General features: G+C 36.7%; 1 protein-coding gene across 1 annotated transcript in view; it reads left to right on the forward strand.

Moving 5' to 3' along the window:
- The window catches only part of Cntnap2 (contactin associated protein 2), a 1911322-nt gene that overhangs the window by 864277 nt on the left and 1022296 nt on the right, over nucleotides 1-24749 (forward strand). The window contains exons 7-8 of the mRNA XM_058574358.1: nucleotides 301-444; nucleotides 3120-3384. Coding sequence (XP_058430341.1) covers nucleotides 301-444; nucleotides 3120-3384 — 409 coding nt within the window. The remainder of the gene's footprint in view (nucleotides 1-300; nucleotides 445-3119; nucleotides 3385-24749) is intronic.

Raw genomic sequence — 24749 nt, forward strand, 5'->3', positions numbered from 1 at the left:
TAGGTAGATAAAATCTTTTGAAACAATGCTAGGAAACTTTATAAAATGCCTTTGGGGGTTACAAAAATGCAAGATGTTGTTGCTACTTTATTTTCCAAGTTATAATCTAATTATCAGAATTAACGAATTCCATTATGCACTTCAATAACAACATAATGTAATAAACAAAAGATTTGGTAGGAAAACATTTCAATGCTTGTATGTTTTGATTGAGATAAAGATACCTGACTTTGTACTCATAATTTTTCTGGTTTATTGCAATATGGTAAAATATTTACATTTAATTTTTTTTTCTTAAAGATAACTTTTGGAGGCATTCCTTTCTCTGGAAAGCCAAGTTCCAGTAGTAGAAAGAATTTTAAAGGCTGCATGGAAAGCATTAACTACAATGGCATCAACATTACTGATCTTGCCAGAAGGAAGAAATTAGAGCCATCAAACGTGGTAAGCATTTGCACCCCCCAAAATACTGGTCCCTAAAAAGAGAACATTTTTTAGTGAAGTACTGAACAGCCAACACCAACCCATAGTATTTTTTTATCAAGTTTGTATTGGGTTCAACAGTATCAAAAATATTAAAGTTAGCTGAAATTGTGTAGGCACTTGCCATACTCAGAATAGATAATGGCTTTTGGTTTAAACTAATCTGAATTATAGGTAGCATTTGTTCAGTGGGAGCAGAGAACAGCAGGGATGGTGCTTTTGGATCCATGGCAGGAGAGCAAAAGTCCTTCAGCAGGAGTGTTCTCCTGACAGGTCAGCAGCCCTTGATTGGCAGCACTGTGTTCTTAGATGTCTGGGTATAAAGGGCCTTGTTTCTCCCATAGGGTTTCATTCAACATTTTAATGGCCTTAAACCAGGAACTTTAATATATTAAGTTTTGTACTTTTGAAGGTTTGTTCAAATAGGTAAATAAATACCCTTCTTGTCAATGCTGTAACCATAATAAATGTCATGCAATTAAAGTTCCATTACCCTTGGATAACAAAAGCTGGGCCACAGGAGCAGATTAGCAGCTTTCTTCTGGCTCATGAGTGAGTTGGTTCCAGGTTTCTCTAGATTCTAGGAAGAAGAACAAAAATCAGACACCATCTCAGCATACCTGCCTGTCTATGGCCCTGCTGAAGATCCCTGAAAGATGTTAGCTTAAACATTGAGTATGGGGGGTTAGCCCTGGTTCTGCAATGCCAGGATCTACTTCAACACAGAACTGTCATATGGGAAGCCTAGAAGCTAGACACCCCCCACAGTTGAGAGCCATGGAAAGAGATGATATCATGAGTGTTTACACTGTGCCCTGAAAGAACTCTGAGGGCCTTGTCACCCACCATGGGAGGTTATGGTGCCCACAGTGATTGAACAAATGAATATCCCTAGTTGCTGGGATTGCAGATATGTTCCACTGTTCCTGGCCGTACATGCTATTTTAAGTTTTGAATAAAACAGCACCAGAGTCTTTTTGTTTCTGTAGGAAGCATTGGTCAAACTGGAAAGGTGTAAAATCCAAATCATCAGCATGCTGTTTTCGTTATTTGTACCTTTAAGAAGAGTCAAATGTTATTTCTGTCCAAACCTCTTTGGTATTTGGGTGTTCCCATTCAGTACCCAAACTACAGAGAATTGTTCCACAGAGTCTCATTCCAAAATTAACTTTAACAGTGAAATATGTTGCAATTATAAATTTTCTTTCAAGCCAGAATAGCACAAATATTTTATAAAATACAAACAATCTACAAATATATTCTATTTTAACAAAAAATTGCATGAATGGACATAGAATAAACATTCAGATCAAAATATATATGCATATTGAAAATTTTAGGTGGGTGGAGACAAATAGCACATTTTCAATGAACCCTACAAAGGCAAATATTTATATGAGAAATTGTTTGCAATGATGTCAGGTGCTGATATTTCAATGAAATTGACTCAGCACTCATTCAACTTCCTCTCTCAACACACCAGTTTCCTCATTGTATACCAAGCCCAGAGTCAGCACTGTTAGGAAGGATCTTTACATTTCCTGAGAGGCAATCCCCACAGCATAGGTGTGTGGGCAATTATAACATCTCATTTGTTATACATAGGCAAAGTGAAAAATGCTTGCATAGAAAAGCAAGCATTTAAAAACAATCATTTTTGAAGGTACAGAGCAAATTTAATTTGAATATTAATTCAGAAAGACAACCGACCTTAGATTTAGTGGTTAATGTGCTAAAATGTAATGACCAGGCATCTGGGGTATATATGTGGTATTGAGAGGAAGACAGAGAGAGAGAGAGAGAGAGAGAGAGAGAGAGAGAGAGAGAGAGAGACAGAGAGCTGATGAAAATGTTATCAAATTACTTTCCTTAAAATAATATGGTAGTATAACAAAATCAGAACCATATGTGTATTTCCAGACTTTTAAATAAAAGGTACTCGGCACTGGAATATAAAATTCTGTGCATCTAAATGGTAAATTAATTGTCTTTTATACCGAAGTACATTTATACAATAGTTCTATAAAGAATGCATTGTGATATAAACACACATCATGTGAATTTAAGTGGACTTTTTGAATTGGTAACAAAATAATCATAACTATACAGATGTTAAACAATTAATACTAATTCATATATGTAGATAAAACCTGAGGATATTTGCCTGCAAATATCAAATTAATATATAGCAAACAAATAAGCATAGTTCCCATAGAGACCAGACTAAGTTGTCTATTAATGACCATTGATATTGACCATAAAGAAGATGGCAGGCACATTCTGATGATCTCTGTTGTATCAGCAGTATTGCTGTCTTTGGAAGGTCCAGTGTCCACAATGAAGTCCATGACCCAGGTATACACACTGCATCCTGAGGTCAGCCCATCACATCAGGCTGTCAGTCTCATCATAGGCGGTGCTTATCGCTGCCTCTACCATAGAGCCAATGGCCACTTGCTACTGAATGCTAGGTCTTATGCTCAGGGAGATTTAGAAGGGTGCATCCAGCCATGCTCCTTGTTCAGGTTGGCTCAGATTCAGACTATAGGGTTTGTAGAACTATGCCTTTGCCAAGTCTTACATGGATTTTTATTGTATTACGCATTTGCCCAGTAACATGCCTTTCTGTTTTATAGGGAAATTTGAGTTTCTCTTGTGTGGAGCCCTATACGGTACCCGTCTTTTTCAATGCTACAAGTTACCTGGAGGTACCTGGACGCCTTGACCAGGACCTGTTTTCAGTCAGTTTCCAGTTCAGGACCTGGAACCCCAATGGTCTCCTGCTCTTCAGTCACTTTGCCGATAATTTGGGCAACGTGGAAATCGACCTCATAGAGAGCAAAGTGGCCGTCCACATCAATGTCACGCAGACCAAGATGAGTCAGATTGACATTTCCTCAGGTCAGTGAGATCCCTTTGGCATTTGCTTCTGAAACTGCTCCAGTGGTTCTCAACACTAAAGCTGTGGGAACCATGCTCATGTTCTGTTTTAAATTGGGGGGTTCCATGTTCATGATTACACTTTAATTCAGATGTTTGAGATCGTTCCTCGCTGGCCTGAGTGCTGATTGAACAAGGGAAATTGAAAATGGCAAAAAGGGTGAGGTGGGGGCAGGAAGGAAGTTGGTGGAAATGGACTTGAGTATGGACTTCCTCTAATCCTCACAAATGCTAGTTCACAGTTAATACAGGGATCACTAGTCCCCTGAGGGAATATTTTATGTTTAAAAACAAAGAAGGTGTGTACCACCATGAACAGTTTCTGGTATCTTTTGACTTTATGGACATTCAAGTACCTTTTTCTAATAGTGACAAGATTATGTTGATTTAATTAGAAGTTTAAAGGACTATTGAGCTTCCTAAATCAAAACTCCCAAGTGATCCTGCTAAATCTATAGAAATTGGCCAGAAAATAATTGAACTAGAGGTGAACACAAAGTGGAATGAGAAAACGTGGACCAACTGCAGGAAGACTGACTGGCTTAACTATATAGGATGATTTTTAAACTTTGTGGTATAGTGATATGATAAACTGAGGCTCAGGTCGTTCATAAGACTTATCAGTCTTGGAACATTTTCTGATATGGTATAAGGAAAGCTGATATTTCCAAATTTGAGAAAACAAAGAAAACTTAGGCACATTGTGGAGTTCATAAATAATATTTTACCAATTTCTTTACATATTTCTTGCAATATATGTGTTTATTTTGTGAAGAACATATTAGAGATAGGAGACAGAGAGAAAGCTAGCATTTACTGAGCACCCGGTACAGATACGGCAAGTAGTGAGAAAGGGATTTGGGACAGAGACTCAAGTGCACCCCAGGTTTTGATTTCTCCATGAGCCCCATTCAGTCCTGAGGTGCTGGGCACACACCTGAGCAGTTTTTGACACACTATGTGACTGTAGCCGCCACAGTTCCTCCTAGGCTATAAGCACTGGAGTGGACAGGCCCAGCTTCTCTCTCTTCAGCTCTTGACACAGTACCTGAAGAGGTGCCCAAGAGCATTTGTCAAGTTCAGTACTTCAGCCCTTTGAACTGGGGCTCAGTCACAGAATATCTCCTGACCAAGAACCAATGTTTTCTTGTAAAGTGGGCTGTGTGCTTCTTCTGGCTTGGCTATGTGGACTCTAACGGGGGAAGGATTCAAAGAGGATGCCCAAACTGCCCCTTCAGAGATGCCTCAGGAGTACTGACATCTAAGGCTATTGTAAAGTACCTAGGTATTCACTTTCTCTATATTTGCTCTGTTAGTTTTCCCTTTTCCCTGAATGTGCATTCAAAATGACTGATCAACCATATTTGATCATTTCTTCCCTGTGTAAGCTCGTCTGGGGAGATTTAAAGCAAATAGAAAATATCTGGAGAGACTAAAATAAGACAAAACAAATACACATAAATGTTTACTAGAGTTGAAAAACACCCCACTGTTAGGATTAAAGATTCTTTTCTAACAACTAAACACATAGAAATATTAGTGTGATATCTTGCCTCCTGGCATTCTTTGAGCAAACCCAACTTGCTGCTGGGTTTCCAGGTGGCAGGAACCATTGGATTTGAAATAATGCAACCTTAAATATAGTGATTTACAAACATGTATTAACTTGATTTGGTCTAATTTAAGACTCCAAGATGGTCCTACATAATTGAAGCTATGTTTGAAAAATAGAAAGAATGAACAAAGGAATCCAATTTGTGACAGCTAACTTACTGCAATAGGTTTACTTAAAGATGATAAAATAGGTTTTAGAATGTTGGTCAGTTTAACTAAGAATTTGGGGAAATTAAAGGAAACTGATCTAAAATCTGAATATTTCTGGAGCCTTAGTTCAATGATTATACCATAGTGTTTCTCATATTTCCTTTTTATGCATATACACATAGAGGAGATAAGGACTTATTAGATATATTAGTGTGAAAAAATAGAACAAATCTACCAAAAAAAATTGTGTCTTACACTCATTCTTTCTAAAAGTACATATGGAGTTCATAGAAGAAAATTTCATCTGAATTTTACCAAATTCAATTAAATGTATAAATCACTTAGTATAAGAAATAACACTGAGAAAACCATCTAAGAAACAGTCATTTGCATTAATTAACAAAGGAAGGATATATACATTTCACTTCTACCCCACTCTTACCAGCATGAACACTGAAGAATGTCAAACCATTTTATTTCCTTTTGGAAATACTTCTTTGCAAAATTTCTGAAAATGTAGAAGATCTAGCAGAGAGATATACCACTATTTGAATTTTGTTGTACACACTGAATACAGTAGTGTATCGAGAGGTCAGTATAGAGACACTCAGGAATGGTTTGTGTCCACTTGTGACTTGGTTTGGATTTTTAGTTAATATGTTCTGTGTTCCAGGATGAAGGTCACTCGGTGAACTCAAAACCCTCTATTTTTTATTCTGTCTGGATAATGTTGTCCTTGGGGATTAATATAAAATAAATCTCATAAGTAAGAGAATATTCCATAGATTGCTCACACTTTCCTTGTATCTTCCCCTCCAGGTTGTATTTTCTTGTCAATATAAATTGGGTATTTTCTTTTCTCTGATTTTTCTACTAAAAACATTGACATTGCCCACTGCAATGATTGCATGCTCTAAAACTGGTTTGGCAAACATTGGCCCACAAATTTGTCTTCTCATTGGAACAGTTGGAATTTTTACGAGTTCTATTTTCCTGTGGTTATTTAGTGCATAATCCATTTGGAAAACTAAATTAAGCTTCCATGAACAATATTGTAATTTAATTAGAGTTGCAAAAAAAGTATTAATATCTGATATGTAACCCAAAACAAAAATAAAAACACATACCCACTACTTGAAATAAGGTTGTTAATGCAAAATGTCTCAATTACAAACAAATATTTAGAAGAATACACAGTCTTGGTGTTTCTATATTAATAAGGTCATAAAATGTGATTTAACATGTAAAGAGTGGAAGGAAGATGATTGTGACTATTGACCCCTTTCATTTATGTCTAAACAAAGACTTTCAGAAGAGCTGGTCTGAACATGCCCTGCTCCTAAATCCACTGTGTGGCTGAGCTTGAGTGTTCGAATCCCCTTGTTCTGGTTATGTAGAAGTTGGTGCCATTTTACTGCTGATGCTTTAGAAACATGTACACAGCAAAGATCATCTTTGTTTGAATTTCTATCTCCACTGAAAATCTTCTGCATTTCATTTTATTTAGGTTGTGCCTTAGTGAAATTTTCTTTATAAACTGTGAGTGTGATTTGGGTGATATAGGAAGAGGCCATGCTGTCTGGGTCTGGTATGACTAGGGACATGGTGGCAAGTGCTGGAAGCTTCCAGTTTGATCTGGGCACTACCCGTGATACTATCTTAAGCAAGAGGGTACCTCTTCTCTGTAGACAGCACATTAGTAGTTCCTTAAAAGATGAATTCATGCTAGTTTCCAAAGTTCAGTAATAACTTGCATTGTGAGGAATTTTGTTCATCATATAAATTTTTTTTAATGATACAAGTTTGTATGTTTTAATTGTTTACCAGGAAATGATTTCCAGCTCTATGATTTTGACCTGCTGATATTAATATTTCTTAAATAAATTTTCATAACCCAAAAGTTAAATAATGTATACAGAGGCATCACTTCACATATTTCAAGTGATTTATTTTAGAATGTTTCATAAAGCAAATTCATTGGAAGATTGTTTTAGTAACACATAGAATCTTCTTTAAGTTTAAACCATAAATTATGAGAAGCTTTGAAAATGTTAATCCCCTTTGACCTATTGAATTTGAATCATTCTGAGTGAGGTAACAGAGAGTTATCTCAGCATGTATACAATAAGAAAAATAACTTGAAATGGACTAGTGATGTTACAGAGTGTATACTTAGGTGAAATTCTACCATGTCAGTATAAATAATGTTCCTCAAGTCAAATTTAATACCCTGGGAAAACATAATACTAAGAATAAAAATGTTTATAAAAAATATAAGTAGAATATGGCCCAAACTTTATTTATTTATTTGTTTGTTTATTTAGGTACTAGGGATTGAAGTCAGGGGTATTCCATCACTGAGCTACTTCTCCAGCCCTATTTTGTAATTCATTTAGAGACAGGGTCTCACTGAGTTGCTTAGCACCTCACTTTTGCTGAGGCTGGCTTTAAACTGGGGGTCCTCCTGCCTCAGCCTCCTGAGCTGCTGGGATTAAAGGCATGCACCAACATACCCAGCCCAAACAATATTTTTATAAATAAATAGATAGCTTGAAGGTAAGAATAAAATCAGATCTGAATAATTATTGATGATTACCCATAATTGGTGAGTTATCAGTTATTTTATTAACTTGTTAACATAACTTCCTAATATTTGTATTTTACAGTTATCAATTAGTATTTAAAAATAGGCATATTATAAAATAATAGGGAAAATGCTATTTCTGAAAAGTATAATGCTTAACAATATTACAAGTGGAAAATTCCCTAGAGTAAGTTATATCAATTTAACAATTATAGTTTCCCTGCTTACTTAGAAGCATATTTTTAAGAAGACGATTTTGAAGAATTTTGTCCCTAAATAATAAGCTCCCAACTTAATTCCTTAATGGTGTTTATGCAACAAATAGAGCATTTGTATTCAGATACCAAAAATCAGAAGATTTGGTCTATGATCATTTTTTCTAAAATATACATAACAGATTTTGAACAAATGCCCCATCTTTCATGTAATCTTAAAATTATTTTATGCATAGATAGAAAGATACACACACATATGCACAAGACTTTTTCCTTAAAACCATAGCCAACAATCAAGGAGCAGTGTAGTGTACTTATGTCTTAATGATGAGTCAGTACATCAAATCTCTTTATTTCCAAGTAATCTACATGATTTGCATCTACGCATGAGTGACCTAAAATTCATCTTTAGATTGTCTTTCTTTTTGATGAGCTCATACTTCTCTTAGAACTTCCAGCAAAACCCATATCCATCATTTTGAGACACTGGAGACAAAACCAGCTCTGGGGTCTCCATGGGAACACAGAGCCCAGGGAAGTCCAATTCATGGGGCAGGGTTCCTGGGGTATCTAGACCTCTAGATGTAAATACAGATGTCCGTGGACATATCCTCAGCACATTTTGCTGATTGATTCCCCCCGATTCACAAGTAGACTTGCTGTGAGCACCGCATGGTGTCAAGTCACACACTGTGGAGTGAATGGCATGTTGTTCCGGGGTGCTTCCACTGCGACGACTTTCTATTACATTTTGATTCCCACCCAGGCTGTACCATCACCATGCAAGCTGAGTGGAAATTCACTTTTAATTATACTTCAGCGCAGGCTGGTGCACTTTTCACAATAGATGCATTGTATTCCAAGATGAAAGAAAAAGAAAAAGGCTGGGGGTAGTTTGTGATATTAGTATTGACTTATTCTTTAGAAAGCACAGGGGACACATTAATTTATAATCACACTCCAGGATGCCTATCCATTCTAGTTTCTGCAGGGTTTGGGGGCCTTTAGCAATGCTCTTTGCCTTTTTTTAAAGGGAGGATGAATAAAACATGATGATATGTGAGTGTTGTATATGAGTGAAAGAATGAGAGAGCATTTTTTTAAATTGAAAAGACATGATCAATTTTACTCAACTTGATGGGTGAAATGTAGGTAAAATGTGCCAATGGGGTCAGATACTGTTTTTCAAGCTTCAGTTTATTTTACAAATAACTGATCAGGGAGGGGAAATAATATCAGATATCACTAGTAAAAACTATGAGAATAAAAAAATGATGAAAGATCACTGAAGAACATAGCTCAGAAACCCCATAGGTAATGTGCATACATGTGTTGTTGGAGATACTTTCAGAACAAGGATACAGAGGGGCACAGAACAAATGAGCTTTGTCAAAGAGGCTGCCTTCCCTACCGTTCCATTAATGTGCAGGGGTTGGAACTGTGCAGAGGAGCTGAAATGTTGGCTAGTGATAATTAATGACTGTTAGACTTCATCAATCTAGAGTTATATAATAGGAAGATATCTAAGTCAACTTTGGATAATTTGGTCACTGAGTATTTTTTTTTTTTTGGAGGTAACACAACAGTTTGGATATGATGCAATCAGGATTATTGACCTCCATAATCATAATAATTAAGAAAAAATAAGTCAATAGCTTTGGATTGGACTCTTCCCCTTCAATCCTCCCCTTCCCTCATTAACCTCAGGATGGGAAGTATCCTAGGGTAATCAGCTTGACTAAGAGATTCACATTGTCAGATAGCAGCATCTGTGATCACTTATATTTTTTTCATGAGTTTCACATGATCTGTGAAAAATGTAGCCTGACTGGGTTATCTGTTGCTTGGGCATGATTGCTAATGGAGATGAGATTTGTGTGGGAAGAGATCCCACAGTCTCTGGTGAGACTAGGTTGGGAACCTCTGCAAGGAATGATATAAGTTGACCAAATGAGTCCTCTGGCTACCTATGTGGTGTTTAGCCCCCTATCTTTCTTAGTCTCTATTTATAAAAGCTCTTTGCAAGAAAATTTGCAGGGTTTCATACAGTACTGCTTAGAAAGTAGCTGCCTTTGGCAAACATTTGCATGAAGAAATAATTATGTATCTTGTCCCATCTTTAATCATGACTCATTTTCATGATTTATTTTATTCCACTTCACTTCCCTTGAGACTTCTCTAACCTGAGCACAGACCATATTTCTGGCACCTGCAGTTTTGCTCTACTTCTGAGTTACTTTTCTCTCCTCCAGCAACTGCTTTTGCCCACCCACTCTCCATAGTGCAATTTTTACAATTAAAATTCTGCCTAGATCTTTGCTATAGCATTTATTAACAAATGATGTTACCTAAAAGATGCAGATGATCTTCCTTTTACATCTGCTCTTCCATAAGCTCTGTCAGTCTTTCTTTTAGCACATTGAGATGTGGAGGATACTCTCAGAGACTGGATCCCTAGGATGGAGCCCCTGTGCAGAGGCTAAGATCTTGCTCACCCTGGACATATCACCATGCTGCAGCTCTCTGCCTGGACATTTGAAATACTGCTCCCCTCTGATTTCCCTGTATTCTTCCTCTCTCACATTCTGATTCCCTGCCATTTTGTTTTTAACCCTCACATTACTGACTTGAGTCTAAGCGGGAATCTTCTATTGTTCATGAGTATTGCTTATTTCTTTGGGCATGAATTTTAGCTACTTCCCAACCTAAAATGCATCTGTCAATCCCTGTGCCAATTCTCAGTCTCCCCGATTTTCTCTGTCATCTAATTCCCATTTTTCTTGGTGTGTGTGTGTGTGTGTGTGTGTGTGAGAGAGAGAGAGAGAGAGAGAGAGAGAGAGAGAGAGAGAGAGAGAGAGAGAGAGAGAGAGAGAGAGAGAGAGAGAAGTAAGTTGTTAGTTCGTTGGAGGAAATATTGGAATCAGGGTAACAGTGAAGTGTGCACAATCCCCCAGCTCTTAGTTTTGGTTGAACAGGCCCCCCTGGTCAGCTGATCCCATGTCCAGGAGTCCAGCAGTGAAGAGCTCACCCCTGTAATGTTCTACATAATTATAGGGTTGGGACTCCCCAGAGCCCAGCAACTGACATCAGCCACCTCTTCCATTGTGCTTTCTTAGACCTGCTGAGCCAGTTCTCTACTGGGCTGCTACAGGAGGACATGAGGCCCCAGGGCCATCCATGAAGGATGAAGGATGGTGACTGTGATAATGGCTAATGCTTTTGAAGGACTGTGCCCATCACTGTGCTAAATCAATTACATTAATTATCTAGTTTAAGGCCCATAGACCTCCAAAGTTAGATGCTATTGAGAAACCTTCCTTGTAACTCCCTGATATCGGTGGTGAAATCATTCTTCTAATGACCCAAGTTTAAAACCTAGAGAAAAACTAAATTTTGTCCTCCATCTCTGCCTGGCACATGGAATGACTCAACAGTACCCAGCAGTTCTGTTGAAGAGCTCACCCATCCATCATCTCCTCACCCTAGTCAAAAATACATCGCCAGTAAAGATAATCAAGGTCACCTGAACTGTCAGAGCCAACGCGTCTTCCGTCACTGATCTATTTACTATGGCACAGGCATTATGAGCTTGGGCTCTGGGGCCAGACTGTCCACTGGGTGATACTAATTTCACTCTTGCCCTGCTCTAGTTCACTGTTTAAACAAACATAATGCATCAAGTCACTTAATTCTCTCAGCAACTCCTCCAGAGAGAGTCCACGATCATCTGTCTGCATTCTACAGATGAAGGAACAGAGGCACAGAAATGAGCAACACCCCAGCCTTCTCAAGCTGGTTAATTCCAGAGTTTGAGGAGGATTCCAGGAAATTCCAGCCTAAGGTCAGACTCTTGGGCACTCGGTGGTACAGTGCTCACGTGCTTTCGACACTTGGCCGTTCATGTGGGATCAGGTGCGGTGACAGTGCCTCCGAAACACCTGTGGGATTCAGCCCCAGCAGTAGTGATGCTCTTCTCCTGGCTCATCGGTCTGTGCTAAAATCATCTCCCTTGTTTCTATCCTCCCCCACACTATTCCAGTTTATATTTCTAAAATGCAAAGGGACTATTTTATTATTTCCCATTACCTAAAGGATAAATTTTAGTTTCATATCATGCCACACAAGAGCATGTACAAACGGAACCCAACTAGAGTATGTGGCCTCAATTTTTCTGCTAAACACATTGTATTCTGACTATTTTCCATGATATGCTAGGAATCCCTCCCTCTGTGCAGCCTCTTGACAAACTCCTGGTGATCTTTCAAGGCCCATTTTTTGGTGTCTTTTCCATTTCTCAACCCCAGGGAACAATTACCCATCCTTTACTTCACATCTTGAATAATAATGATTTTTCTTTGTTCCATTTTAAATCACAAACCTCAACTGCCATATCTCACTCATATCTGTATTCCTAACACTTATTACAACACTTGTCAGAAAATAGATGATCAATACTTTCATCTTTGCTTTTTTATTTAGTTGAATTTACACTTGAACCATCACAGTTTCCTTGTGCTTCTCTCTGTTCCTGCCACTTGAAGAAAGACCATTCCACACATCCCCACCTGATTAAAATTCCAAAATACCTGCTTTGCTGGTTCATGTCCTTACCTGAAAATTTTTCCAAGAATCCCTAAATTTTCAAAACTGAGTCTCATGTGTCCTCCATAGACATCCTGAATGTCCCCCCATGAACTCAACCCTTCTATAATTTTAAATTGCTCTTATTGTTTTCAGTTGATTGATTCTTTTTTTTTTAATTTTTATTGTTGGTTGTTCAAAACATTACATAGTTCTTGATATATCATATTTCACACTTTGATTCAAGTGGGTTATGATTCTTAATTCTTTTCCCTTGTTTGATTTATTACATAGTTCAGACATTTGACTACTCTGAAAATGCTCAGTCTCCTAAAGCTTTAAGGACAATAAACCCACCCTTCCTTCCTCCCCACCTCAAGCTTAGCATGATCTTACATGTGGCATGTTTCCAAAGAGCCTGTTGATTGACTTATTCTAATGAGCTATCTCCAAGTTGGTTTAAACTGTAACTTCATTATTCTGTTGTCTTTATCAATTTATAGGAACCAAATTCCTTGTGAAAGAAATGTGCTAGTATCTCAGAGGAAATAATTGCTTGACTGTGGGAGGCTAATGTGTGTGAAATTGATCAGGACCTGAATTTTGATTAGAGACTTTTATAGTAAGAAGAATTTTTTTAAGGAGATATTGAAGCCTAGAGCTGTGCTGGGTAAACTATTTTATGAATAAAATTAAAGCCTATATATGTTTTCCAACAAATGTATTCTCAAAAGCACAACTTGAAGTCAAACCTTGAAATTACTCATATTCCCTTTGTATTTATTTTTTTCCACACAGAATACAAAAAAAGAAATGTGCATGATTAAAATTAATTTAGCTTTCTTCTCTTCAGGCTTGGGGATGCATTCTATGTGATAACTCCAGGGATTAAAAGGGGATCAGAGATTTTTCTGCCTTCTCTCTGAGCCTTGCTTTCAAGTCAGTTGTACACTGGGTTAAGGCAGAGGCTGTCCACTTGCAAGAGCTTGGTGCGATTTGTCCAGGACGTCGTCGTTTCTGGATGATCCAATCTTGTTGTCTCTGAGTTCCTTTACCTGGGCGGTCCAGCCAGTCATGTTATTGAGAGGTAAATAGTAAAGCAAACTTCAGAGTAACTTCATAGTCACTCCATGTCATGTGGAGTCGTAGCTCTCACGCTCACTGTTCTTCCCTTCCAACCCCAGCACATGTGGGGTTCACATGAGACCAGGCAGTGTTTGTCTACTCGATACATGTCTGTCATATGTCCACTGCACCTATAGTGAACATGTTTTAGTGATGGTGGGAAAAAACAGTTAATACGTGTTCTGCTTTTCTCCATCATCTTTGTAATACAATGTTATGTAGGAAAATGGAAAAATCTGGATCATGTTGGAATATTCAGTGGCAGGTAAGTGTCCAACCTTCCCTATCCCCAGAGTTACTAGACCCTGTTTCTTGCAGGATAATCTGAGCCAAAGGCATACATGGCAAATGATTTGTTCGTAAACAAACAAGGGGCTCCATAGTCTCTAGGAGAAATATTTCCCAACTGAAAGAAAAAGCAGCTGCGCTATATACAGTACTTTACTGCCCACAGCAGTTTGGGTACACACAGTGCAATTGACTACAGAGAATAGCCAGTAGCATCGTTGTTGAAAAAACAGAGGATTGTGAACTCTGTTCCTATGGATGAGGGAATGCTGAGCAGTGTCAAGTTGCTGGAGGTATTGTGCAAGTGTGTGTGCATGTGGGTGTGTGTGCACATTTGAGAAGAATTTTTAATCTTCAATGAAGTAAAAGCCTTAAACTTCAATAATTGTTTCTAATGGAAGGTTATCATGTTTCTATTTGCCATGTTTGAATGAATAGAATAGAGAAGACTGAGACAGGATAATGTGATATTCAGGAAGTCAGAATCGTAGCCCATCTAGATCTTGTATAAAGCATAGGTTTCCTTCATTCCCTATTCTCAAACATTTAAGTATTTACTATTAAGCAACAAAAATGATCATTTCTAACTTTTCTAATTTCCCTTTATTAACTCTTAACTCAGTCATAACAAGTAATATGGAGAATTGGGGAGAAGAAATCTTGAGGGGCAGGTCTACTAAAACAATGGTCTCCAAGGGTTGGTGTTGAACCCTGAGGCATGTTTGGTAACATCTGAAGACATCTTTTATTGTCACAGCTGGGGGTGGAGGATGGGGCACTGCTGGCACCTAGTGGGTAGAGGCCAAGTAACCTGCTAAGTATCCCAGAAAAAAAACCAGACAGTAATTCAACCCACCCATCTAACAATCAACAAAGACTTATTTTGCACCCAATATCTATACTGCTGAGGATGAGAACTCTGATCTGAGGGACTCTCCTGTTATACTACAAAAGCTGAGCATGTTGTAAGGAGAAGGTAACTTACCCACCAAGCTAAACAACTAGAGAATAGATTTAACCAAGCTGTTTCTTGAGGTCTCATTTAGGTCCATTGAGAGATTTGATTTCTTTATCACTTGCTCTATGTTGTTATAGTTTCTTCTTTTCCCTCCCAACATTTATGCTTTGGAAAAATCCCAGAGTTTTCTCTTATGTTTTTATTGTAGAATCTTCACCCTTCAAAACGATAAAAAGACTTTGTGGATTCTTCTCTCATGTGATCACAACTAACCATACTGAGAGCAAGTTCTCACAGTAAAACATGTATACATTATTCCAAATCATAGATGTTGGTTTTTTCACAAACTCTGAGCTCTATTTTTTCTAAATACAGACTTCTTCTGGACCTCACTTCACCACGACTTGAGCCTTTTATTTTCATCAACAATAGGCACAACAAATGTCTGTGTGTGCCCTTGGCACAATAGTCACCAAAACAGCCCTAATGTTTTATTATCATTTTGCTATGTATGACTCCTGAGGTGGCATTCCTTTTCTGTAGATGCCCAATAGAGGCCTTCTACTACCTTTGCTTCCCTCTACTACTCTGTTGGGAGAATCATAAGACAGATGGAGAAAAATCATCCTTCATGGCCATCCTCCCACCTAGCTGATGTGTGATTCCAGGGCAGAGTGTAGACCACCGCACATCACAGATAGACATTCACCCACACTCCTTCCTTTCCTCCGTCATCTTTGTAACATGATGAGTACCAAATATGTCAAGCATTAAGGACTGCACCCTCATTGTACTACATAAGTATATAAATATATGTAGATTACAATAAAAACCTTAAAGGCTTTTATTAACAATATATGTCTCAAAGGTATTGTGTGAGTGTGTGCAAGTGTATGATATGTGTATTACCACATGTCATTCAAACGTGGTAAATGGAGATATGATAGCCCTCAATTAGAAACAAAATTATTGAATTTCATTGGTTTTACTTCATTAAAGATTAAAGGTTCTTTTCACATATGCACACAAACACACCCACACTCTCACACAATACCTATTAGACATGGGGTAACTGTGTGGCAAACAGCAGAGAACATGAACTATAAGCTTGGACACTAAATATGAGTAAAGGTCAAGCTCTAAGAGGACAAGCCTAATAGAGGCCTTATAACTTGAAAGCATTGGACTGTTTAAGGTGTGTAAAAATGGACAAGAATGAAGAAATTAGTTTGTAGAGGTAGATGGAAACCAGAAGGTGTAATAAACTATGGTAAGAATTTAGAATTGGAAACCATTGAAGAATTTCTTCTCAAGGAAGTGATGTGTAATTTTTCAGTGATCTCTCTGCTTTTTATGTAGATAATAGAACAGATGGACGGACGGACGGACGGATGGATGGATGGATGGATGGATGGATGGATAATGGATGGACACTTGGTTGAACAGATACACAGATGGATAGATTGACATGGATGGATGGGCAGGTGGATAGACAGGTAGATGAATGGATAGATGGATATATATATATGGGTGTATAGATAGACGATAGAATAGAAAACAGATTATAAAATGGGATTAGAGAGAAAAGAATGGGGGAAAGATGCTGAGGCAGAGAATACCTGCATGGCTCACATACATGTAATGATAATTTTAACTACAATGATAACTCTGGAGATGGAGAAAAGATACAATCTTTGAAAAAACAACATTTAAAATGTAAAACCATCAGCACCTGGCAATAGCTAATGTGTGAAGTATGAAATAAAAGTGAGAATCGGGACTGACATGCAGATTCCTCACATCATTAGCTGAGTAGAGAGTAAGCCACATTTGATGTGGAAACAAATGAGAAGTATTTTTTGAAAAGAGTCAATTTCAGTTTTGGACAGGTTACATTTTAGACACCTGCTTTATATTTACATGGTCAGGTTTCATTCAGGGATGTAGTTTAGAGCTCAGAAGAGGCAGGGCCAGAGGAACTCCAGTGTTACCAGCATATGTATGGGATTAAATCACTAAGTAACCGCAGAGAGACGGAGACAAACCAAGCCTCTAGGAACTTCTTCTTTCAAAATTTGGAAAGAGAAAGAAAGCCAACAAGGGTATAGAGTGACAATTAGGCAAGAAGAGAATGTGCTATCCTGGAAGTCAAGGAGGATGGTTCCTCAAGAACAGTAGTTCAACTATTATTAAAAAGAAAAGTGTGGCCTGGGGTTATAGCTCACTTGGTAGGGTGCTCATATCACATGCACAAGGCCCTGGGTTCAATCCTCAGCACCATACATAAAAAAAGCATAATAAACCTAAGTGTTCAGCTCCATGATGAGCATGCACAATCTAGACCTCGTCCAGCTCAAGGTGGATGTGTATGTAGCGTGAGAATTAGACCCCAGCATCAACTTGATGATTTTGTGGAAGGCTCAGAAAAGACAGGTGCCATTTCCACTGAATAGAGAAGGCCTACACTATTGCTGTTTAAAAACTAAAGTATTGCCATATATTTACAGTTGTCAATGTTGATTCCTTGTCTACTCTTTACTCCATCCACACTCCCTGAGGGGTGTCACAATAAGTATGCTCAAAGGGTGAAACTCAGAAATAAGAAAAAGTAGGTAAGCAAACAGAGAGATGGTATCCTAAGGAAATGAATAGGAAATATTTGGAATGATGACTGACGGGAAATGAGAGGGGAAAATGGAACCTTCCAGAACCCAGAAGGAACTGCAAAGAAATGGAGCATTAACCCAGATAGGTTTTTTATTGTCCATGAAATCCAACAAATAGAAAATATAGAACATGTAACAAGAGGCACTCTGTGAGACATATTAGGTGCTTGATATATTTTACCTCATATAATTGTCAAAACAAATGCTGAATGTGAACATTCATGCTTTTGTAGAGAGGAACCTAAAGCTTATAAAGCCACAAAATTCTTTAAGTTCTGCAGTGGCAGAGGGAGTACTTGAGATAACACTGGCTCTATTCCTCAATCCATGCTAGAGAAAAACAATGAAGATATACCAAATGTTCCAAAAGCTAGGAAAAAAAATAGGATATCAAGTAAAACCAAGGATAAGTAAGAGAATTGCTGTATGAGTATAGGTAGGTTCTCCTTTATGAGGTGAGACACTGAGAAATAGAAATAGAGAAAATGATATTAAAGTGACATACACCTAGTGCACAAAGTGTTGAATAATAAATGCTCAAATAGAACCAAATATAAGCTAAACTTTTTCCAACCAGTCCTTTGAAATAACTTCTCTAGTAGATGACAACTCAAATATTTACATCTTGTCTGTGTATTGCAGGCCAAATCTCATCTAGTGGCCTGAGCTTAGTACTACATTCTTTACTTCATTTTCATTTGGGCGAGCATCTCTATTTTGTTTCTTTGCCAACAATTTTATGGAAGAATTTTTTGAAAGGGCAAAAATAAAACAAACAAACACAAAACCTGCACACACAAAACACAACTTTGATGCAGCCTGCATTTGGCACTCTGTCTTGTTTAGCAATCCAAGAGATGATGATTCCTGTTAGGGAGTGTTTTAGCAGCTCGCCCCTGTGTTTCCGCAGCTGTTGAACACACTCCACCAGTGCACAGCGTCGCCAGGGCAGCTGGGTCCAATCCTTGGCCCTCAGGCACCAACTGGGAAAGGAGCTGTCTTTGAAAACCTTCCTTGTTTGTTTCTAGCTCTGGGTGTACTCATGCACCCCTACTCCTTTTCCCTGATGCAGCAGTGGGAAAGCTGAGCTGCACTGGCCTATGCCAATGGGAAATGGCAGGAACTGGCATATCTTGTGGCCCCAAATCTGTGTCTTGCATTTATGATCAGTGACAATGTGTGGTACCCAGCATAAGCACTTAGCAGCAAAGATGTCTACATGTACACAGAAGATAAACTCTGCTTCAGGAAGCTACATATTAATCTAGGCACATTGAAACTGCTTTAAAACAGAAAAAGAAAACCTAAGTATTAACTTTTTTTTTTTTTGCTTCTGCCTTCCACTCACTTAAATAATGGAAATACATTGCACAGTTAAAAGAGAAGGAATAGCGTGTCCTGCCTAAAAATGGGTTCATGAGTACAGTTGCTCCTTTGTGAAGTTAGGCAGTAAAAACGTGAGAGATAAGCAGATAAAATGATAATAAAGTCACCTATATTTATTGTAAAAATACAATCAAATTGAGTGTGAATCCTAAATGCGTGTGCTCAAATCTACCTTACATTTAAATTTACCTGTCAACTACTCACTCACCGTCAAATGGGATGATGGTGATTCTGCCTCTTGGATTCCCCATGAGAACTGAGTGTGGGATGATTACAAGGGTAAATGGCTATTGGAAATATCAGGTTGTCCCGTGGCTATTAATATGTTACTTTACTGATCTTGGCAATGTGGGAAACAAAAGAACAGAGTCAGTAACTTAAGAAATTTACAATATGGATGAAGAGATAAATGAGTGAACATTGAACTTATCATGAGTTTTGAAAACATGATTACATTGAATAGTTAAATAACAGATTTGTAATCATTTTTTATTTGTTCTTTCTATATATGCACGGCAGTAGAGAATATTTTGACATACATACATGGAGTACAACTTCTCAACTTGTGGTTGTACATATGTGGAGATGCACTATTCGTGTATTCATATATAAGCATAGGAAATTATGTCTGATTCATTCTGCTGTCTTTCCTATTCCTATGCCCCTATATTCCCTTCCCTTGTCTAATCCAGTGAATTTCTAGGCTTCCCTCCCCCTTTATTATCATGTGCTAGCATCTGCATATCAGAGGGAACATTCAGCCTTTGGGTTTTGGGGGGATTGCCGTATTTCACTGAGCATGATAGTCTCCCCTTCCATCCTTTTTGGGGAAAATGCCATTATTTCATTTTTATGACTGAGTAATATTTCAGTAATATTACTTTGTGTATATATACCACAGTTTCTTTATCCATTCATCTATTGAAGAACACTAGGTTGGTTCCATAGTTTAGCGATTGTGAATTGAGCTGCTATAAACATTGACATGGCTGCCTCACTGTAGTATGCTGATTTTAAGTCCTTTGGGTATAAACCAAGGAGTAAGATAACTGGGTCATATGGTGGTTCCATTCCGAGTTTTCTGAGAAATCTCCATACTGCTTTCCATATTGGTTGTACCAATTTGCAGTCCCACCAGCAGTGTATGAGTGTACCTATTTCCATACATCCTCACCAACATTTATCGTTGCTTGTATTTTTGATGACTGCCATTCTGACTGGAATGAGATGAGATCTTAGTGTAGTTTTAATTTGAATTTCTCTAATTGCTAGAGATGTTGAACATTTTTTTCATATATTTTGTTGATAGATCATATTTCTTCTTTTGTGAAGTGTCTGTTCAGTTCCTTTGCCCATGTATTGATTGGGTTATTTTTTTTCATGGTGTTAAGTTTTTTGAATTCTTTATATATCCTCAAGATTAATGCTCTATGTGATGTGCAGGTGGCAATGAATTTGGTCCATTCTGTAGGCTCTCTCTTCCTGTTCTTGAATGTTTCCTTGGCTATTAAGAAACTTTTTAGTTTGATTATCCCATTTATTTATTCTTGATTTTACTTCTTGCACTTTAGGTGTCTTGTTGAGGAATTGTTTCCTAAGCCAACATGATGGAGATTTAGATCTACTCTTTCCTCTAGTAGATGCAGGTTCTTTGGTCTAATGCCTAGGTCCTTGATACACTTAGAGTTGATATTTCTGAAGGGTGAGAGATAGGGAACTAATTTCATTTTGCAACATATGGATTTCCAGTTTTCCCAGCACCATTTATTAAAGAGGCTTTCTTTTCTCTAATGTATGTTTATGGTGCCTTTATCTTATATGAAATAACTATATTTAGGTGGGTTTGTCTCTGTGTCTGCTATTCTGCATTATTGGTCTTCATGTCTATTTTAATGCCAATACCATGCCACTTTTGTAACTGTAGCTCTATACTATAATTTAAGGTCTAATATTTTGATGTCTCCTACTTCACATTGCTCATTACGGATTTCTTTGGCTATTCTGAGCCTCTTATTTTTTCAATGAACTTCATGACTGCTTTTTCTATTTCCATGAAGAATGTCATTGGATCCTTAATAGGAATTGTATTAAATATGTATAGTTCTTTGGGTAGTATGGCCATTTTGACAATACTAATTCTGCCTATCCAAGAACAAGGGAGATCTTTCCATTTTCTAGGGTCTTCTTCTGTTTCTTTCTTTAGGGTTCCATAATGTTCACTGTAGAGGTCTTTCACCTCTTCTGTTAGATTGATTCCCAAATATTTTATTTTATTTTATTTTTTTTTAATTTTTTATTGTTGGCTGTTCAAAACATTACATAGTTCTTGATATATCATATTTCACACTTTGATTCAAGTGGGTTATGAGCTCCCATTTTTACCCCATATACAGATTGCAGAATTACATCAGTTCCAATACATCAATGATGAATCAACTTAAAGGAAATTTTTAAAAAATGACAAAATCATAGAATTTACAAATATTTTATTTTTTGAGGCTATTGTGAATGAATAGTTTTCCTAATTTCTCTTTAAGTTGATTCATCATTGATGTATTGGAACATAATTGATTCATGGGTACTAATTTTATATCCTGATTTTTTTTTGCTGGATTAATATATGAGTTGTAGAAGTTTTCTGGTGGTTTTTTTTTTTGGATCTTCTAAATATAGAATCATGTCATCAAAACACAGGGATAGTTTGAGTTCTTCTTTTCCTATTTGTATTCCTATAATTTCTTTCTTCTGAATAATTGCTGTGGCTAGAATTTCAAGGACTATGTGGAATAAAATGATAAAAGGGCATATCTGTCTTGTTTCAGTTTTTAGAGGGCATGCTTTCATTTTTCTCCATTTAGATGTTGGCTTTGGGTTTAACATATAAAGCTTTTATAATTTTGAGGTATATTCCTAGTATCCCAAGCGTTTCTAATGTTTTGAACTTGAATTGGTTCGGTATTTTGTCAAATACTTTTTCTGCATCTATTCAGATAATCGTGTGATTCTTGTCTTTAAATCTATTGTGTGATGAACTATGTTTATTGATTTATTTTATTTAACCTTGAATCCCTGAGATGAACCACTCCCTTGATCAAGGTGCACTATTTTGTTAATATGTTTTTGTGTGCAATTTGCCAGTATTTTATAAAGAATTTGCTCATCTATATTCATCAGGGATATAGGTCTGAAGTTTTCTTTCCTTGCCTTGATGTGTCCTTGTCTGGTTTTGGTATCAGGGTGATCTAGCTTCATAAAATGAGTCTTGAAGTGTTCCTTCCAATTTTATTTCATGGAATAATTCGAGGAGCATTGGTGTTAGGTCTTCTTTGAAAGTCTGATAGAACTCAACTGAGAAAACATCTAGTCCTGGGCATTTGGGTTCTTAGGCTTTTGATAGCGTCTTCAATTTCATTGCTTGAAATTGATCTGTTTAAATTTTTTATGTCCTCCTTATTCAATTTGGGCAAATCATTTGTCTCTAGAAGTTTGTTTGTCCTTGGCTTCAAGATTTTCTATTTTATTACAGTACACATCTTCACAGCAGTTTCTGATTTTCATTTGTATTTCAGTAATGTCTGTCATGATAATGCCTTTTTCATCACAAATTTTATTAATTTGAGTTATCTCTTTCCCTTCATTAGCTTGCCTAAGCTTTTGACAATTTCATTTATTTTTTCAAAGAACCAAATTTTTGCTAAATTGAATTTTTGAGGGTTTTTTTTTGTTTCAACTTTATTGATTTCAGCTCTGATTTTAATTATTTCCTGTCTTCCACTGCTTTTGTTGTTGATTTGTTCTTCCTTTTCTAGGGCTTTGAAATGTAATGTTATATTATTTATTTGTTGACTTTTCCTTCTTCCAGTGAAAGGGCTCAAGGCAATTAACTTTCCTCTTAGAACTTCCTTTATAAAGTCCCAAAGATTTTGATGTGTTGTGTCACTATTCTCATTTACCTATAAGTATTATTTTTTATTTCATCCCTGCTTTCTTCTGGTATCCATTGATCATTCAGTAGCATATTATTTAACCTCCAGGTGTTAGAGTAGCTTCTATATTTTTTATTTAATTGTTGATTTCTAATTTCATTCCATTATGATCTGATAGAATGCAATGTATCATCTCTATTGTTTTTATATTTGCTGAAAGTTGCATTGTGCCCTAATATATTGTCCATTTTAGAGAAGGATCCATGTGCTGCTAAGTAGAAATGTATTCAGTCATTGATAGATGAAATATTATATATATATATATATATATATATATATATATATATATATACACACACACACACATATATATATATATATATATATATATATTAAGTCTAAATGATTAATTGTATTTTTTAGTTCTGTAGTTTCTTTATTTACTTTTTGTCTAAAGGAGCTATCTAGTGGTGAGGAACATGTGTTAAAGTCATCCAGTAATATTGTGTTGTGGTCTATTTAATTCATGAAACTGAGAAGGGTTTGTTTGAAGTATGTAGTTGCTTCATTGTTTAGGGCATAAATATTTATGATGATTATGTCTTAATGATGTGTAATAACTCCCCAAAGCAGTATGAAATATCCTTCTTTGTCCCTTCTGATTAACTTTGATTTGAAGTCCACTTTATCTGATATGAGAATAGAAACCCCTGCTTGTGTACAAGATACATGTTAATGATGTTTTTCCCATCCTTTTACCTTCAGTCTGTGGGTGTCTTTGCTTATAAGGTGAGGTTCTTAAAGACAACATATTTTTGAGTCTTGTTTTTTATTCCAATCTGCCAGTCTATGCCTTTTGATTGATGTATTTAGGCCATTTAGATTTAATGTGTTATTGAGAAATGCTTTTTAATCTCTATCATTTTGATTTATTTCTAGTTTATAATTTGCATCACTTTTTCCTTTGATTGACTAGTCTTCTAGTGTAGTTCCTTTCTTTGCTGGTTTTTATTTTTTTATTTCTTCTTGAAATATTGTATTAAGTATGTTTTGTAGTGCAGGATTTCTAGTTGTGATATTTTACCTTTTATTTATCATGGTATTTTAAAATTTCATCTTCAAATCTGAAGCTTAATTTTGCAGGGTATATTATTCTTGGCTGGCATGCATTTTCTTTCAGAGCTTCATATGTATTATTCCACAACCTCCTAGCTTTGAGAGTCTGGGTTGAGCAATCAGCCAAGATCCAGATTGGTTTCCTTATAAATGTGACCTGTCATTTTCTCTGGTAGCCTTTAAAATTCTATTCTTATTCTGGAGGTTAGACATTTTTATAATATTGTGCCTTGGTGTGGGTCTGTTGTAATTTTGCGTATATGAGGTCCTGTAAGCCTCCTGTGTTTGATTTTCTATTTCATTATTTAGGTTTTGGAAATTTTTTGATATTACTTCATTAAAAAGAAATACATTTCTTTGGTTTGTATCTTCAAGCCCTCATCTATCCTGATAAATCTTAAATTTGGTCTTTTTAAGTTATCACACATTTCTTGGAAGTTCTGAGCTTGGTCTCTTAACATCTTTTTTCCATGGTCAACTTCATTTTCAAGATTATATATTTTGTCTTCATTGCCTGAATCCCTGTTTTACAAGTGGTCTAGTCTGTTGGTAATGAGTTCCATTGAATTTTTAACTTGGCTTATTGGTTCCTTCATTTTGAGATTTTTTTTTTTTTTTTTTGCTTGATTTTTTTTTTTCAGAATTCCTATCTCTTTATTGAAGTGATCTTTCACTTCCTGTATTTTCTCTCTGATTTCACTCCTTACATTCTCCTTT

This window comes from Marmota monax, unplaced genomic scaffold (assembly GCF_021218885.2).
Source record: "Marmota monax isolate L192 unplaced genomic scaffold, Marmota_monax_Labrador192_F-V1.1 WCK01_AAM20220418_F8-fsc00193, whole genome shotgun sequence".
NCBI classification, from domain to species: domain Eukaryota; kingdom Metazoa; phylum Chordata; class Mammalia; order Rodentia; family Sciuridae; genus Marmota; species Marmota monax.